This window comes from Otolemur garnettii, unplaced genomic scaffold (assembly GCF_000181295.1).
Source record: "Otolemur garnettii isolate 467f Iridium unplaced genomic scaffold, OtoGar3 scaffold00037, whole genome shotgun sequence".
Taxonomy (NCBI): Eukaryota; Metazoa; Chordata; class Mammalia; order Primates; family Galagidae; genus Otolemur; species Otolemur garnettii.
In genome coordinates this window covers 15,054,494-15,072,029 of record NW_003852432.1, presented here as the reverse complement: position 1 = coordinate 15,072,029, position 17,536 = coordinate 15,054,494, and the positions used below count along the sequence as shown (strand labels likewise).

Here is a 17,536-nt window from a genome sequence, read left to right as displayed (position 1 = left end):
TCTTAAACGTGAAGTCATAATGCAATTTAAATCGTACATACTGAATGTGTTTGTTTAAATTTGTATAAATAGAAATCCATTACTACCCATGTATCTTTTATTCTCTGATTTAGTAACTCATGCAGGATAGCCAGAAGAACTCATCCAGCCTTTTTTAATATGGCTTAAATCCTTGTCCAAAGATAGAAAATGAACAGGGTTACAACACAGAACCTAGTAGTTTTGTTTCCTTTTTTTTTTTTTTTTAAATAGTAAGTTATTTACATCTGTGTGTGTGTGTGTGTATAGATATTGGGTATTCAGAAATGAACAAAATTAGGGTGTTGATGGAACATATAAGCAGATTTCCACAGGTTCTTACAGCAAATGAATGTCATTGAATTATTCAGAGCCGTTGGGTAACATAATTAATTTGTGATACTGTTAACCTTGGAATCTAGTGATACAAGAATTTTGCCTGGGAGACAGAAAAAACTTATGAGGAGCTAACTTCTAAGTTGGATTTTAAAGAATGAGTCAGTTATATATTATTGTCAATAACTGTTTGTTCAAATTTGAAGTTAGGAATTATTGCTCCTTTGTTAGAGTTCCCCCAGCTTACTGTATGTGTTTGCTATATAGCCAAGTAGATGAGAGTGGGCTCTGGAGCTATACTGCCTCGGTTCAGATCTGTCTTCCACCCTTACTAGTTGAATGTAATATAGAAGAATATAATTAGACCTCCTCCAATTCTCCCTATATTTCTTTACCCGCCTGAGCCGACAGGGGAAGTTTAGTGATACAGTATCAAGAGAAAAAAAGAATCCAAAAACTTAACAATACACTCCTTGGAGTTAAATCTGAAGTCTTGGATGTTACACTTCAGAAGGGGCAACTCATCATTCTTGTTTCCTGCAGTGTAAAGACATCTTGGCAACTGACCAGGGCAACTGACCTTGTATAAAGATATCGCCATACCTTGACAAAGAACGGCCTTGATTAGCAGGGATTCAAAGAAGGAAGTTTTTATGCTTGAATAGAGTCAGATAAAACATTCTAGAGATAATGTTTAGCACTTTACAGTGAATTGGGGAGGGATCAATTTTTATTTAATCCTTAAAGCCATTTTGTGAGAGGGTAGATACTCTCTTTTTACAGATTATGAAACATAATTTTTCAAACTTAATGTAGTAAGTAGTAGATCTAAGATTTTAATCCAGGACTTTTGACCCTGTTGTGCAGTAATGACTGTGCTGCTGTCTTTTTATTATTGATAAGGGTTGAGATGTTTATTTGTATCTATGGAAAGCCATTTAAAGAGTATACAGTTTTATAACATTTATTGTATAATTATCTTAAACTTGAATAAATAGGCTTTTGGATGCTATTTATGGACTACTTTTGTTATGTGTTACAATTTTTTTCTTTCTTGTTTATGCCCAAGCTCTTGATGGAGACTTTTCCCCAAAATATTTAACATTTATTTTCCTGAGTTTTAATATAAAGAACTCAGTGATTCACAAACTATATAGGTGAAGTTTTTTCCATTGTAAGATCATATTACATTAGAGTTTCTAAACTTTGGCACTATTGATATTTTGGTCTGAATAATTTTTGTTGTTGGGGAGTTTAGGGGCTGTCTGTGCATTACAGAATGTTCAGTAGTACCCCTGGCCTCTACCTGCTGATGCTGGTGACACCTTCATCCTCCCCATTTGCAGTGTCCAAAAAATGTCTCCAGATAATAGCCGTTGTCCCCTGGGAGGTACATTTTTGTACATTATCTTAATTTGTTCTAAGAACTGGGATTCTCAGTGCTCTTACCTCCCAGGGGTAAGAGCGGTTCTTAGAACAAATTCTAAGAATCCCAATTCTTAGAACAAATTAAGATAATGTATAAAATTTTCTTAAATTTTTCTTTATTCTATGTAGGCTTTTTAATCTTATACATCTTTTTTTTTGAGAATAATATAAAAGAATAAGTAACAAGTAGCCAATAATATGCATAAGAAACTGCCAGTTCCTAAAATGTACTTATTTCTTATAAGTAAAAGTACTCCATCTTGTTATGATGGGATTGGATTTATTAGAATTTAAATATAGAGGTCAGTATAACTTTAGTCTGTTTTAATACCTACTCTGCATCTTATTCATGGGTGTTGTCTTTAATTCAGACATAGGGTAAATGGAAACAGTGGAAGAAAATAATTGAGAAATAATTAAGAATATGTATTCTAAAATATTCACTATAAGAAAACATTTATGTACTTAAAAGCTGAATATCTATCACATTAATTTCAAGTTTATGTTTTACCACCGTAATAAATCTTTCCATTTTAGACATTAAGGCACATTTATACTTCTTGTGATTAAATAATAATGTAAATAGCTTGGAGAATGTCCAGAATAAGAATGCTTATTTTAATGAAATAAATCGAATGATTATTACCTCCAATGTAAAAAGTGTTAAACAAGTATGAGTAATTAAAACTAGAGATTGCTCATCCTCTGACTTCTTAGTAAGAAGTGTCTGCTCTAGGTTTGGTCAGCTAAATAAGTTTGAGTCATCTTTTAGTTTTCAGTGCTTGTACAGTGTAGTTAGGGAATAAAAACACTGCGAATAAAGAAATGTCTTGAATGTATAGCCACATTAGCTCTATGAAAGGGCCCTTAGTTTAAGGTCATAGCAAACTGTAATACATTCTGCAGCTTTCCCCGTAAAGGTATTAGAGCATCTTCTAGCTTTAAATAATTTAATCACCTGAGTTGGGCACCTGATGTGTTTTGTTGCTTATTTGAAATATGGCAATAAATTAGAAATTAGAGTCCTTAAAAAGCACTATTGATAGCTTACACCTTTGGAATAGGAATAATTGGAATTCTCAGAGTTTGATGCTTTAGGGATTGGGGAGCCAATGGATAGAAGTGGTATTGTATACTTCCCTGAACTTTGACATCTCAGTAATGTGTTAGATGCAGGGGCACACAATAGGTATTTGTTGAATGCATCTAGATAAACTTGGAATGTTAATTATTCTGCTGTCATATATTATCTTATGGGCAGCATTTCGGGATTAATTTTTGCCTAAATCTCTAAATAGCCTGAATATTTGTGTTTTATACAACTGGGTATTTGTACAACTGGTAGGCTGTTTTTTGTTAGCTCTAAAAGAGGACCAGTAACTAATGAAATAAAATTGCTTCTCTTGACCAGGACTTTTTTTATGAAGATATGGAGTCTTTGACTCAGATGCTTAAGGCTTTGGCTACAGATGGAAATAAACACCGGGCCAAAGTGGACAAGAGAAAGCAGCGGTCAGTTTTCAGAGATGTCCTGAGGGCAGTGGAGGTAGGTAGGCCTCTTAAATGCTGTACTAGCCACTGTTTTGAAAGTTGAAACTTGACAGTTGGGTGATTTTGTTGATTAAATTTCACCTTCAATGAAAGTGATTCCTTGTTTTAAGACCTAGCTGCTGCTTAACAACATTAAGTAGAGACATTTTTTTTTTTTTTGTCTAAAAAGTACCTTTATACACGAGCATTAAATTTTCCTTTCTTTCTTTGTTTCTTTCTTTCTTCCTTTGTTTCCTCAAAGAAAGGAAAATTTAATGCTCATGTATAAAGGTACTTTTTTAGGTTTAAAAAAATAAAAACGATACATAGCGATAGTAATGTATTTCACCTTGGTGTACTGACATCTTAAAACAGTGGTGCTTAGCACATACATACTTAGTACAGTCTCCAACTTAACTTTACCTTTAAGGAAAGACCTGTGTGATCTCTCTAGGAAGGCTACATGCTAAAACCCAAAATGTAATCACAAAACCTGGCATCTCAATAAGGCCACTGAAAGTCATTCTCTGGTGCTTGAATTTGTTCTTAATCCTCTAACTTGCTTCAGTCTACATGGCAAATAAATTGATTTAGAAACCTTCAGGGATTAGACTGCTTGGCCAACATTGAGCTATAGGGTGAGGCTAGTCTCAGCTGTGGAGAATACTGAAGTCTTTAACAAGTTTTTGGTTGGCCAAGTAAGAAATAGTTCTTGGATTTACAGAATGAGTATCTCAGGTTATTTCTCTCTGATAGGGCAGTTCTTTTATTAGAATTGTTCAATTTGATGTGTATATGAAAATTTAAAATGCCAAGGCTCTACCTCAAGTCATTTTTAATGTGTTCAGCAAATTCTCATGTACCTAACTTTTTTCATTTTAATCATTTACTTTTAGGCTGGGTGTGGTAGCTCAGGCCTATAGTCCCAGTGCTTAGGAGGCCAAGGCAGGTGGATTTCTTAAGGCCAGGAATTACAGACCTGCCTGGGCAACATAAGACAAAAAGTAAAATTAGCCAGGTGTGGTGGTGTGCTCCAGTGGCCCCAGCTCTGGAAGCTGAGCTGTAGCTGGGGTAGAAGAATCACTTGAACCCAGAAGCTTGTTGTTACAGTGTTAGAGCTTTGACCCTGTCACTGCATCTACCCAAGGTTGACAGAGTAATACCCTGTCTCTTAAAAAAATAAAAGTAAAGTAAAATTTCAAAATAATAATGTGCTTTTGATACAGCAAAACCTAGGATATCAAAGAGATCCTCTAGGATCTAACTGTTTTGGTTAATGCTAACTCTAATTGCATTATAGTAATATTTTAATATTTACTCTGGATTCTAAAATTAATAATAATATAATCTTTTTTTTAAAAGCCTAACATGAACAGATATCAATATTAAGAATTGAAATTGGTCTCATCATTGTGGCAAATGTCCATAAATTAAACAAGCTGTTTCTTTTCCTTAACTGCAAACTATTCCTAGATTTAGATCCTACATTTTCTGATATACTGGCTTTGAGATTTCCTATATTGATATGCCCAGGCCCCACCTCAAGTACATTGAGAGGGTCACTAGGACCTGACAGACTCCATTGACACGCTTCTCAGCTAAAGCCAGCCAAGCACGCAGCACTGACTGTCTGAGGAAGACATGGGTGAAATCTCAGTATTCACCAGAGTCACAGGCCCTTTGTCTACTCTTCAGGAACTGCTGAAAATGGAAGCTGCTGCTTTCCTGTTGTGTAATGATCTAGTTTGTCGGGTCTTGCCCACCTCCTTCTCTTCATCTCCAGATTGAAGAACCTCCCCTCCCTTTCCACCGGGTCTCCTGTTCTTCTGTTAGCCTCTGCTTTCCTGCCTCTGCATGAGAAAGGCCTGTCCTCAGAGTTTTTGTCTAAGGGTCTTTGTCTTGCTAAGAGTTGTTGTCTTTTTGTGTGTGCCTGTGAACCTAGCTTTTTCTGGAGGGTCCTGCTTCCTGGATAGGTCTTTTAAACAAAGGTTGCTCAGCTGCTACAGAGGATTACATCTTTTAGGTGTGGTAGTGGCTGCTACACCATTTCTTTTCATTTAAAACCTTTCTTGAAGCTCATACTTCCCTTAAATCAGCAAGCATTTGCTATGTTAGGGAAAATCATAGGCTTTCCCATATGATTTTCTTATTTCACTTTCATTATAGCTCTTAAGCAATAAAGTTAACTCCTTTTAAATGAAAAATGGGGACCAAAGGGGTAGTTAGGGAACAGTAAATAGCAAAGATGAAATTTGAACCCCTGTGCTGTGCTCTTTTCTCATGGCTACACCCTGCAGATGGGTCAGGTGAGAACGTGAAGAGCTGCAGTTAGATCTGTCAGTTGGGGCACTCGCAGCCTTCATAGGAACCGCTTCAGTGGTGTGACAGGAGAGAAGCCAGACTGCAGTGGACTGAAAACTGAATGGGAAGTGAAGAGAACATGGCCTGACTGTTCTAAAAAGCATGTCTGTCGTGGGGAGAGGAAGAGAGTTGATAGCTAGAGGGTAGTGCTGGCTTGTGGGAGGGTTTGTTTTCTTTTATTTGCTAGAGATAGTTTATGGAGAAGGAGCCAGTAGAGAAAGGAGCACTTGTGAATATAGTCTGTTCCTCAGTACCTGGGGATTGGTTCCAGGACTTCCTGAGGAGACCAAAATGTGAGCTCAAGTCCCTGATATAAAAGGGTATAGCATTTGCATAGAACCTATTCATACCCTCCCCTATACTTTAAATCATCTCCAGTACATTGTAAATGCTATGGAAATCATTGTTATACTCTACAGTTTAGGGGATGAGGACAAGGGGGGAAGGCCTATACATGTTCAGGACATGAAATATATATATATATTTTAATATTTTCAATCCCTAGTTGGCAGAACCCCCAGGTAGGGCAAACTGTGTAAGTGAAAGATTGGGATTAGCTTTGAACAGGAGATAAGGGGTCTTTCACCTACAGGAGGGAGGAGTAGGTAAGGATACTGATGACTCTTGCAGGGGGCCAGGAAATAGAGTTCTATCTACGAGGTTGAAAGAATAGAATTCTCGTTTTGGGGGGCTGCTGTTGGATGCCGGGTAGTGCATGACATGTCCATTTAGCTTTAGATTTCAGGTTCTTATCTACGTGTTACCCACGGTGTCTGCTGAGTGAGAAGGGGGCTGGGTAGATGTGGGGAAGGTGGTTTGGAGGAGGTGGAACTTGTTCCTTCTCCTCCTTCCTCCTGTCCCTGTGGCAGTCGACCTTCTCTTCCTGGTTCTCTTAATCTTCATGATTCATCAAAGAGTTAACCAGCCAATTTCTTCTTAGCAGGTTCTGCCACCATTCTGGGCGACTTGTTTATCCTGAACACTCTATCCTATATTTGTTCCATTAACTCTTATTTCCATTTCGCTTGGGCTGTACTCCCACCCTCATTCCCATGGTGTATGTTCCAGTGGTCTTCTGGCAAGATTGTTCCAGTGCTGAAATTTTAAAACCTAGGGTTATGGTTTATTTTCTAATAAACCTAACGTGAGACCTCGTGGAGTCTCCACGTTGCTGGTAGTGCTGGCCTTCTCCTTTTTGCTGGTGCTGTTAACCCCATTCACTTTATTCCCTAGATCCCTGCTGCCCATCAGTTCACCCTCTTTTGGGGGTACCAGTTTGTCTTTCTGACTGTTCGGTAACTTTCCCATTCCCATCCTAGACCAACACAAACAACTGAGACCTTTTTTCAAGTTTGTTGCATGCCATTCGAATTTTAAAATGTTCACAACAGCGTGTTTTTGCAACTTTTGTTTGAACTCCATTGTGCCTTCAGGTCTAGCACAACTAGACAAATTCTACACCCTTACATAAAAGATAGGAATTTTTAGTTTGTCCACATGTCAGGAAGTATCAGTTTAAATCATATTGTTCATTTATCTCAATGTTTATATATCTGTTGAGTAATTGTGTTTACTTAAGATCCCTTTGGGCCCTTTTCTTCTGTTGGCTAGGAACGGGATTTTCCAACAGAAACTGTTAAATTTGGTCCTGAACGCATGTATATTGATTGCTGGGTCAAAAAACACACCTACGACACCTTTAAGGAGATTCTTGGATCAGGGATGCAGTACCACTTGCAGGTGAGTGACATCCTTTCTGTAAGTGTGCTTTTATAGGGAGCAGTCCTGAATGCAGCTCACTTGATTGGCTTTTGAATTTAACTGATTGTCCAGACCGCTTCTGCGTGTGAGAAAACTAAATTTATTGTTGAAAGTATGATTGAATAAATTCAAAACTGTTTTTCTTTGGATTGTGTCATCTTGTGGAATGTTACTGGTATCTTTGTATGAAAGCATTCACTTGACATAGCTTTCTTGGATTCAAGCCATTGGAAAGAATTAGTGATCTGAGTTCATATTTATAGGTTACACATAACATTCACTTAAGTCTTGAAAAAGAGCTGTAATATTTAATACTGAGCCTTGTCACCTTTTTCTTTCCCATAAGTCAAATGAATTTCTTCGCAATGTATTTGAACTTGGACCCCCAGTGATGCTTGATGCTGCAACGCTTAAAACAATGAAGATTTCTCGTTTTGAAAGGGTAGGTTTTGTTCATGTTTTCAATAGAATTGAATGCACCAAAGAATAGTGGAACCAGAGCTTTCATTCTGTTTGGTGACAGGAGCTTAGCTCATGGAGTTGTAAGCTTTCATTATGTTACACACAGGATAGCTATACAATGGTGTAGAAGCTTTACTGTGTTTAGGGTGTGGAGGGCTTTAACAATTTTTTTCTACCTATGATCCCACTATCTTAACATAGAAAATATTATTTTTTGTTTCTTTTTATTCTGTGGAGTTTTATATTTAAGAATAAGTATTTACCCTGTGCTGCTTTTATATCAGGTAACAGTTTACTTAGTGAAATACCAGATTCATTTTATAAATGTGAGGAAGCTATTCAAAGAAATACAGGCTGGGCATAGTGGCTCCTGCCTGTTATCCCAGCACTTGGGAGGCCGAGGTGGGTGGATTGTCCTAGTTCAATACCAACCTGAGCCAGAGTGAGACTTCTAAAAGTAACCAAGCATTGTGGTGGGTGCCTGTAGTCCCAGCGACTTGGGAGGCTGAGGCAAGAGAATTGCATAAGCCAAGAATATAAGGTTGCTGTGAGCTGTGATGCCACAGCACTCTACCGGGGGTTACAAAGTAAGGCTCTGTCTCAAAAGAAAAAAGAAAAAGCAATTAATATCATTTTCACTTGTTAATTAAAAAAAAAATCCTGAATGATATTTTTGTTTTTTTATTGAGGTAGAATTCCCATAATGTAGTCTATTTTAAAGAGCACAATTCACTGGCATTTTATTGAATTCATGATGTTGTGCGACTATCGTCTCTGTCTGGTTCCAAACATTTTCAACACCTGCACAGAAACCCTGTGTGTGTTAGCAGTCACTTTCATCTGCCTGTCCCCCCAGCCAGTGGCATCCACGGACCTCCTCCCTGCCTGTGTGGATTTCCTGTGCTGGGAGTTTCATGTGAATGGAACCAGGCCACATGTGACCTTTTGTGTCTGGCTGTTGGCCGTGAGAGCAGTGTTGTCTGGCTTCCTCCACATTGCAGCATGTATCACGGCTTCATTCCTTTCTGTGGAAGAAGTAGCGTTTCATTAAGCAGATTTACCAAAGTTTTGCTTATGTATTTATCAGTTGAGGGATATTTGGGCTGTTTCCATCTTTTCCTTGTGAATAGTGCTCCTGTGAACACTGATGTACAAATTTAGGAGGCATTACCTAGGAGGGGCATAGTAGGTCATGTGGTCATTCTGAGGAGCTGCCATCTTTCCATGCTGCAGCTCCATCTTACATTCCCGTCAACAGCACCGTAAGGGTTCCAGTCTCTCCACATCCTTACCAAAGCTCGTTTATTATTTGCTTTTTATTTTTAACTGTAGCTGTCTTGGTAGGTGTGAAGTATTTAATTATATTTTTATAGAACCCTAAAATTTTATTAGTTTTATGACCACATAATTGTTGGGTATTTTAAAGCTTTTTAATAAATGTTACTGTTTTCATATGCATTTCTCTTTTGAATTATTTCTTTGAAGAAATCCCCTGTATGGAATACAGGGTTAAATTTGCGACTTTTGATATGTATTATATGTACTACCAAATTACCTTCCAAAGTTATATTTAATTGTCTCCAGCAGTGAATGAAGGCCTGTAGCTATTGTACATTTGTCAGTATTGGGTTTTGTGATTTCAAACATTTATTAAATTGATATTAGAAAATGGCACCCCACCACTTTCCTTCTTGTTATTTTAATTGATAGCCAGGTAGGACTTTTTCACGTGAGTCATGGTATTTCTTAGATCATATTAAATGTTGATGTCGTTTTTCCACTTTTTTTTGCTTGGACTTTTCTAGGTATTTTACATACTTGGTTAATTTTCTTAATATAGAGTAGCCATTAGCTATTTTATCTGTTCATTTTCTTCCTTGTTCTTTGTGTGTTTTATAAACATTTCAAATATTTATAGGGTCAAAATAGTCTGTTTCTTTGCTTTGTGAATTTTAGTCCCCTTTGCCCCCATTTTTTAAGAATATCTTCAGTCTTACTGATGATGTATTTTTCTTTTCTTCATTTCAGCATTTATATAACTCTGCAGCCTTCAAAGCTCGAACCAAAGCTCGAAGCAAATGTCGAGATAAGAGAGCAGATGTTGGAGAATTCTTCTAGATTTTCAGACTTAAAGACTATTTTCTAATTTCTATTTTTTTTCTATTTCTAATGTATTTAAACTCTAGAGACAGTTTTTATCTTGGAGTAACTTAGATAACTTTTGTAGTATGGGTTATATTGCTTATAATTTAATGTACAGTATTGCCAATGGTGAGTTCTGATTATTGAATGTTCTCTGTAACTATAATCAGTAAACATGAATAAAGTGTTTGTAATGTCTGAACATATTCTATTTATTACAGAAGTCAAAATCTAGTGTTTAATTTTGATTTCATGATGAGAAAAATGATTAGCCAAGGTTTAATTTCTTAGATTCTGGTTGTCAGAAATACTGATTGATTATAATGCTATACAAGGTATTTACCTTAATACCTTAGACAAGAGTTCTGGATACAATTTTTGGGATCTAGTTCCTCTAGAAAAGCTGCTGTATTTTTAATTTTAAATGGACTATAGCTTTTTAAATCTCCTCACTGGGATCAACAAAAGGAATTATACCGGACCTCACAGCTGCACTTAAAGGCTATTCAATTCAGCTACTGGGAGTTCATGGTGAATTAGCATATGCCAGAAAGGTTGCTACCTTTAACCTTATGAGAGCAGTAACACTGATTTTATCTGCTGTGTGATAAAATATTTCATTTTATTTTGAAATAAAGATCTTTTCACACTGAAAATGCTTCTTTTCCAACAGAAGAAACATTATTTATAGCTTTGAGGTACAAAATTCAAAGTGACCAAGCCAGGTTGGGAGGGGGACACAGCTGTTATTTGTCTATTTGAAAACATTAAACTGGGTGGGAAAAAAGTAACAATGTATTGTTGGGATTCAAGTTACTGAATTAGAAGAATATTGCTGCTTGGTTGCCTGTAGGAGGTATTTTTATTTTATGAGAAGTTGTAAGCATTTTGAAAATGCATTAAAATTTAATTATTAAACTTGAGATTAAAATTTTATAGTGCAAGCAGCATGTGATGCAGCTTAGAAGCTGCAGACTTGTTTGTTTGATATCCTTGTTGTAGAAAACAGAGGTGGGGAAGTATCTACTTAGCCAGAAGTGCCTGAATCATTTAAAGGTGTTTTTTCCAATGAGTGTTTTTCCTCTCCTACATCCCCATGACTCCTGGAAGCTCTGATGTCTCCCTGGGTAAGAATCATTGGCTTGTTTCTTTATGGAGTCACTGTCGCTGAGTTCCGTCCTTCCTACAGTACGATGGAAAACAGAGTTGGAAGCTAGAATTCAGATTTGTGTGTTGTCACTTTGTCATGTTCCAAGTGGGTCAGAACCATGAAAAAGAAATAGCAAATACCAACTTTATCTAAATCTTCAACTTCATATATGTATACATAATTTTAAATAAAAGTACATTTTTATTAAAGTGTTACATATGCATAGTTTAATAGTACTTCGGGGTTTCTAAGGAAGAAAGCCCCATCCTGCATCCTTTCCCATCCTCAGTCCTATCCCAGCAGGCAATCAGCCTTTAGTTTTTTTTCTAGCTCCTTGGTATCAGGGTACTAAATAATACGCTCAAGCAGCTATTTCTCTGTTAGTTGTAGATGTTTGTCAGCTTCTTACTAAGACAGGTGAAGACTTCTTTCCTTTGCCATCCTAATATTTTCTTGGTTAAGTCAGCATCATTGTTTGCATTATTTGATTATATTTGTATGTTCACTGCATCTGTGTTTTGGTTCTCATAACGTTTTTGTCTTAGAGCTAATTGTCTTTTTGGCCTTATGTGCACATCACTAATCCTTCCCAAATATTCCCAGGTGACTTTGCAAAACTTCTTGATTCTATACTTGTCTCAGTCCAGACAAGTTTCTCCCTCATCCGAGATGACATTTCTGTCACCCTGGGGATTTGTTTTCCTTTCTCTTGAGTTGGATCCCACATCTTTGGGACCCCACTCCTTCTTATTAATTCCTTGTTAAAGTGGAAGACTTCCTTCAGTAGTTTCTTGGGAATGAGTACATAAGACGTCAATTACGTTGAGACACTTCTGAAAGAGTTTGCTTCATATATGTAATTCTAGGTAGAAAATCAAATCGGGAATTTTTGAAAATTTTAATTGACAAAAAGTGATATTCAAATTCAGAATTTTGAAGATAGTGCTCTATTCTGATTAGCAAAATCTTGAGATAGCTGATGCAATTTTTATTAGTTTTCTCAAAATAGCTTCCATAGTGTTATACTGTGCTTTGGTGGATTTGGAAAATATTTTTAAGTTCTAAATCTCCCACTTACCCCTACTCCTCATTTTCTTTGTTTTGGAACTCTGAAGATAGTGGGGCTCCTAACTGAGACTTGGACCTTATTATTTTTGTTTCTGGGAAATTTCCTTAACGTGATTTTCCAAGCCTTATTGCATTTTACTGCTGGCTAACGTTAAATTACCTACCTGTATTTAGCTCCCCGTGTCACTCTTGCCTCCATATCTAGGCCTGCCTGAGTTTGGCAGGGCTGGCCGGCCAGCTCACCCTCACTGATGCTCAATACATTTGTTGAGCTTACTGTTTCTTTCCGTTTTCATTCTTGTGCTTTTTTGATTTTTATTCCTATTCTGTCTTTTTACTGGGGACTTGGGGAGGAAGAGAAGAATATTAATGTTAATTTATGTAGGGATGACTTTTTGTTTAGGAAATGCATGGGTAGGTGCTGGACAAGGCTCACTGGGGACTAAATATATAAGAATGTTTGAGTTTCTCTTTTCCTTTTTTTATTAAATGATAGCTGTATACATTAATGCAAACATGTGGTACAATGTAGGGTTTTCATATACAATTTGAAATATTTTCATCAAACTGGTTAACACAGACTTTGTGTCATTTACTTAGTTATTGTGTTAAAACATTTATACTCTAGTTCTAGAAAAGTTCACTTGTACCCTTGTTAGACCATATAGGTGATCTTTCCAGTCACCCACCACCCATTCACCCTTCTCCCCTCCCCTCCTCCAGCCCCTCCCCATATTCTTGGGCTAGAATTAGGTTGTAGCTTTCATTTGAGAACTATAAATTAGTTTCATAATAGAGATGTATACATGGATACTTTTTCTTCCATTCTTGTGATACTTTGCTAAGAAGAACATTTTCCAGTTCCATCCATGTAACATGAAGGAGATAAAGTCTCCATCTTTCTTTATGGCTGCATAGTATTCCATGGTGTACATATACCACAGTATTCATGGATCAATGGGCACTTGGGCTTTAGTAAAATGTGTGACAAATCGTTTCATTGCTTGATTCCTGGTTAATCATGCTGGTTTGAAGGAATTTGATGTGGTCCCTGTCCAATTCATTTTTTCCAAACATGAATTTTGAGGCATTCAATATCTGTGACTCAAGTCTTTGATTACAGTTTCCTGGGAGTGACACCCTGAGATAGAACATTCAAAAAAAAGCAAGAAATAGTTGGAAATGTCTCCAGATTAAACAATTCATGGTGAATATCTGTTTTCTTCTTTGACTCAAATCTTGTAGCCTTTCAGTTACCTGATAGTTAAACTGAAGTAAGTTGTCTGGCTTTGTTCCTAAGTGGTTTTCCACACATCTAACTGGTGGAAAGCCAGTCTCATCTGCCTGACTGGTTGTAGTTGAATTCAGACTTTGATGTGAGATTTGGGTTTAATTCTCATCTCTGCTATTTATAGTCTTAATTTTCCTCATCTCTGATGGGAAATTAATGTTTCACAGAGTTATAAGGTTGTAAGAGAGGAAAAATATAGTAAATAAAAGGATAGATGGTTTAAGACAGGTACAGAATAGTTAGGTGATTTTTTTAATTGGGCATGATAAAATCGCTAATGTGAGTGCTTTGTTTTTCAGAGAAAATCTGCATAGCTTTTTAATAATAGTATGTTTCTGAAAAAATAGTTAACTAGCTACATTGTCTTCCTCCAAGAACTGGTCCTTGGATCTACATGGTGCTTACTTTTCCTCACAATTTTGTAGAGCACATGTTCAATGACATGAAAAATATTTCAAGGATGAATAATGCCCATCTATACGTGGCCATGGAAGGGAGGATGACAAAGGACGGTGTTACTATTTACAACCTAAGCCTTAGTATCCTGCTGGGATGGCTCTGTGATCTGGAACCCCCGGGCTCGAGTGGTCTCCTCTCATCATTGTAGCATCTTGTATGTACACCAGAGGGCAGAAGCTCCTTGGCATGTTTATGAGGGAACCACATAAGGGAAAGGCTGACATTCCTGAGACAGGGGGAAATGCCAAAACTCAGAATAAAGCTTTTGAAAAGGAAAGGAGGTTGATGAAATGAAGTGCTTCCCGCACCTGCAGTCTGTAGCCACTGGCAGTCTCCCACTCCCAGCTGCTTTGTGTAGCTACTGGAAGCCTCAGGAGTCTGACTTGCCATCACCTCGCTGTGAGGTTAGAGCCGTCTTGTTCCCTGCAGTTCCCTGGCTGGTCTGGAGTCCTTACAAGCTGGTCTTCACAGTGGCAGTTCCTGCCTGCTGCAGGATGTGTATACAGGGGAGTACGGTGGCAGAGTGCTGGAACTGTGGTGTCAGCTTACACAGCTGCGTCAGCCCCTAAGGACATTGACTTCAGTCAGATAAGGACCTCAGCGGGATCAGCTAAATCAAGGCATGATTTTTTTTTGGTCATTATTTTCTTTTTAAAGCATAGTTTCAGTAATATATTTTCAACCTTAGGCATTATGAAAAAACTCAGTATTTGGAATCTTACCCTGCTTGGCTAAATTAATACTAAATATAGACCAACAGCAGTGTCATGCTGGGGTTTATGGCCTTCATAGGAACACTTGTACATGGAAGGAAGGCAAAGAAAGAACTACAGAATTTGTAGAAAATTTTTGTTATAGTTACTCCTGAATAATTAGGGTTTTTTCTGTATCCTACCAGTCAAAGCTCACATTTTTGTAAGTAATTTGCATGTTATTTCTCTGCTGAGACTGAATTATGATTCTTGAGTCTGGGAAGCTTTGTTGCATGTGCTCTGTGCTTTTAACTTTTGTTGAAATGATTTAGACTTGATTTTAAAAATTACTTCCTAAGTGTGAAGAGGCATTGGTTTCTGAAATGAAATCAAAGAACAAATTACCATGACTTCCTCAATAAAGCGTCTTAGTAGCTTTGAACTAAGCCTTACTATAACAATTCTGGTTTTGTGGCAAGCAATACTGGTGTGAATTATTTCTATGGTTTGATACCAAGCACTTGTGGGAAAAAATAAAGCACAAGGCAGTTTTTCATGGATAACAAATCTTCATTTGTCAGAATAAAGGTAGTTGCCAAAGAGTTCTTAAATGACAAAAAGAATCAGCTGGTAGAGGAAAATGAACTCACTTACAGGTTTCAGCTCCAGGTGTTAGACAGGTTTCTGTTAAAAGGATGTTGCTTTAGCCAATCTTGGTGAATAAGCAAATTTGCACACGGGAGTTGGAAAGGAGGATTAAGTCAGTGTGACGTGGAATTGCTAGTAACGCTGGTTTCTCCAGCTTTGCTGGTTGTTCCTGGATGCCTTCATTTGGACATGCCAAATATAGTAACCACTGGGTGTCAAGCAGCTGTGGGTCCGGGTGTGAGGGCCATGCAGCCTTGTATCCATCCATTTACTCATGAGTCATTTGCAGGCTCTTGGAAGCCTTGAAAAACGCCCAACTCTGTTTTCTCTACTAGTTATTTATTTTACATTTGCATGTTGCAATCATTTAAAAATATACTGAAACGGCATCTATTTGCTCTGTGACTTCACTCTAAAGAAGAATTTTCTTTCAGATCACTTCATAGCCCACTCTAAATTGTTGCCTTAGTTCTTCCAGAGTGACCTTTTGAGTAGGGAGCAAGGCCACTAATTTGGAGATTTTATTAGCTGTCCTCTTAAAGTCAGTTTTTGTGGCTGTGATTTTCTAGCTGGTTCTCTGCTTTGCAAACACTGAGTAAGCCTCCATATGAGGTTTAAGCAAGGGCAGTTTCATTCCTGAAGGGGAAGCGAAGGCTCGGGATATTAAGTCAGAGATCCATAAACAAACCAGTGTCAGTCACCAAGCCTAAAATAGAAGCTGTGTTTGGAACAACGATCTTATGATGTGACCCATACCACCTTTATTCCTGGCCAAATATAGTATAAAGAGATGACCAGATAGGAAATACTTCCGGAAGAATTGCTTTGAAATCTGCAGCCATGTATCAGTCAGTGCTTTTGGGCCTTGGTTTTATCTGTAAGAGGATTAGCTTTGATTGATCTCTAAGGCCTTTCACTCTATTTGCAGCTGTTTTTTTTTTTTAATTGTTCTATCAAGCCATTTCCTTAGAAATGCTCCATGAAGTGTATTTGGAGTTCATTATTGACTATCCTTATTAATATTTACTATCAATATTGAAAGTGTCTTATCTGAAATACTCAGGGAATTGTGTGTTTTTGTTAATTACATTTCAGGATAACTGAAACACACTTTTTAGCTTTAAGTCTGAAAAAGTTATAATCAGTTCATGACTCTTCAAGCTCTCTGCTTTTCTTAGCTAGGTTCCTGGGAGCACATTTTTTGCAAATAAAGTAGGTTTTAGGTGTTACCGGGAAACTGCTGGTTTTTAATAAATATTCTAGAGTACTGATTAAGCTGTTTAGTAGACAGCTGATAACGTTTTTTTCCCCAGACCTTCTATAGGTGTATACATTTTTTTCTGAATTTAGTTTCTCTGAACTCCAATGACATTTCTCTTATTCTGTTGCTAGGTGTTAAAGGAAATTTAACAAATGGTAACAGAAGTAAGTAATGTGTTCCTACATATAGGCAGGCACAATATTTATTACATGGACTTCAGTGGAGTCCAGATAGAAAGCATGTAAAGATTTTTACCCTCAATCTTATTTCTGCTAGTATACTTATTATTAACTGCACCAATTCTTTTGAAAATAGATTTAAATCCTTAACTAAGTATTATAGATGTTCCAACTTAACATGTCGCTGGCTTCTAAACCTGGCATTTAAAAGTTGGATTGGTCCCTACACTAAGGAGTTAGGTCTAGTGAGGAAGTCAAGGATGTAAGCGAACAAATGCAACAAAATCCTACAGATGTGCTATTAGGAGAATCCACGGGATGCAGCAAAGGCAGAAAGACAGGGCTGGGTTCTCTCTATTCTTAAGGGAGGTGATGTTTGGGTTCAGTCTTGAGAGAGGATTTGGAAGGGGCATATGGAACCAAAAGGCAGAGAAGGGAAGACCCAGTGAACACCAGGCAAAAGGCCGGGTCTAGATCTGCTCCAGCCCAATGTGTGATTGGGCATTTTCCTTGCTGAGCTTCCATTTCCTCATTCGTAGAAAGATTGGGAGCTAGAATACAGCATGCCTAACATCCTTTCTAGATTGAAAAAGCCTCTATTAGACTCGTGTTTGAAAAGAGATAATCATGAAAGAAAGCTTTTGCAATCGGAATTCATCTTCTTCGATCCTTCTTTTCACATAATTAAATGGCTACAGGTTCTCGGTTATGCTCAAGAGACATCTTAATGTGGGCCTTTTTTAATCTTCA

General features: G+C 37.4%; 1 protein-coding gene across 2 annotated transcripts in view; it reads left to right on the top strand.

Annotated features, from left to right (window-relative positions):
• Positions 1 to 10,694, top strand: part of IFRD1 (interferon related developmental regulator 1) — a 24,895-nt gene extending 14,201 nt beyond the window's left edge. For both annotated transcript variants that reach the window (XM_003789808.3, XM_012805167.2), the window contains exons 9-12: positions 3,194 to 3,328; positions 7,285 to 7,413; positions 7,781 to 7,876; positions 9,925 to 10,694. In XM_003789808.3, the coding sequence (XP_003789856.1) occupies positions 3,194 to 3,328; positions 7,285 to 7,413; positions 7,781 to 7,876; positions 9,925 to 10,014 (450 nt within the window). In that variant the 3' untranslated portion in view covers positions 10,015 to 10,694. The remainder of the gene's footprint in view (positions 1 to 3,193; positions 3,329 to 7,284; positions 7,414 to 7,780; positions 7,877 to 9,924) is intronic.
• The last annotated feature ends 6,842 nt before the right edge of the window (positions 10,695 to 17,536 follow it).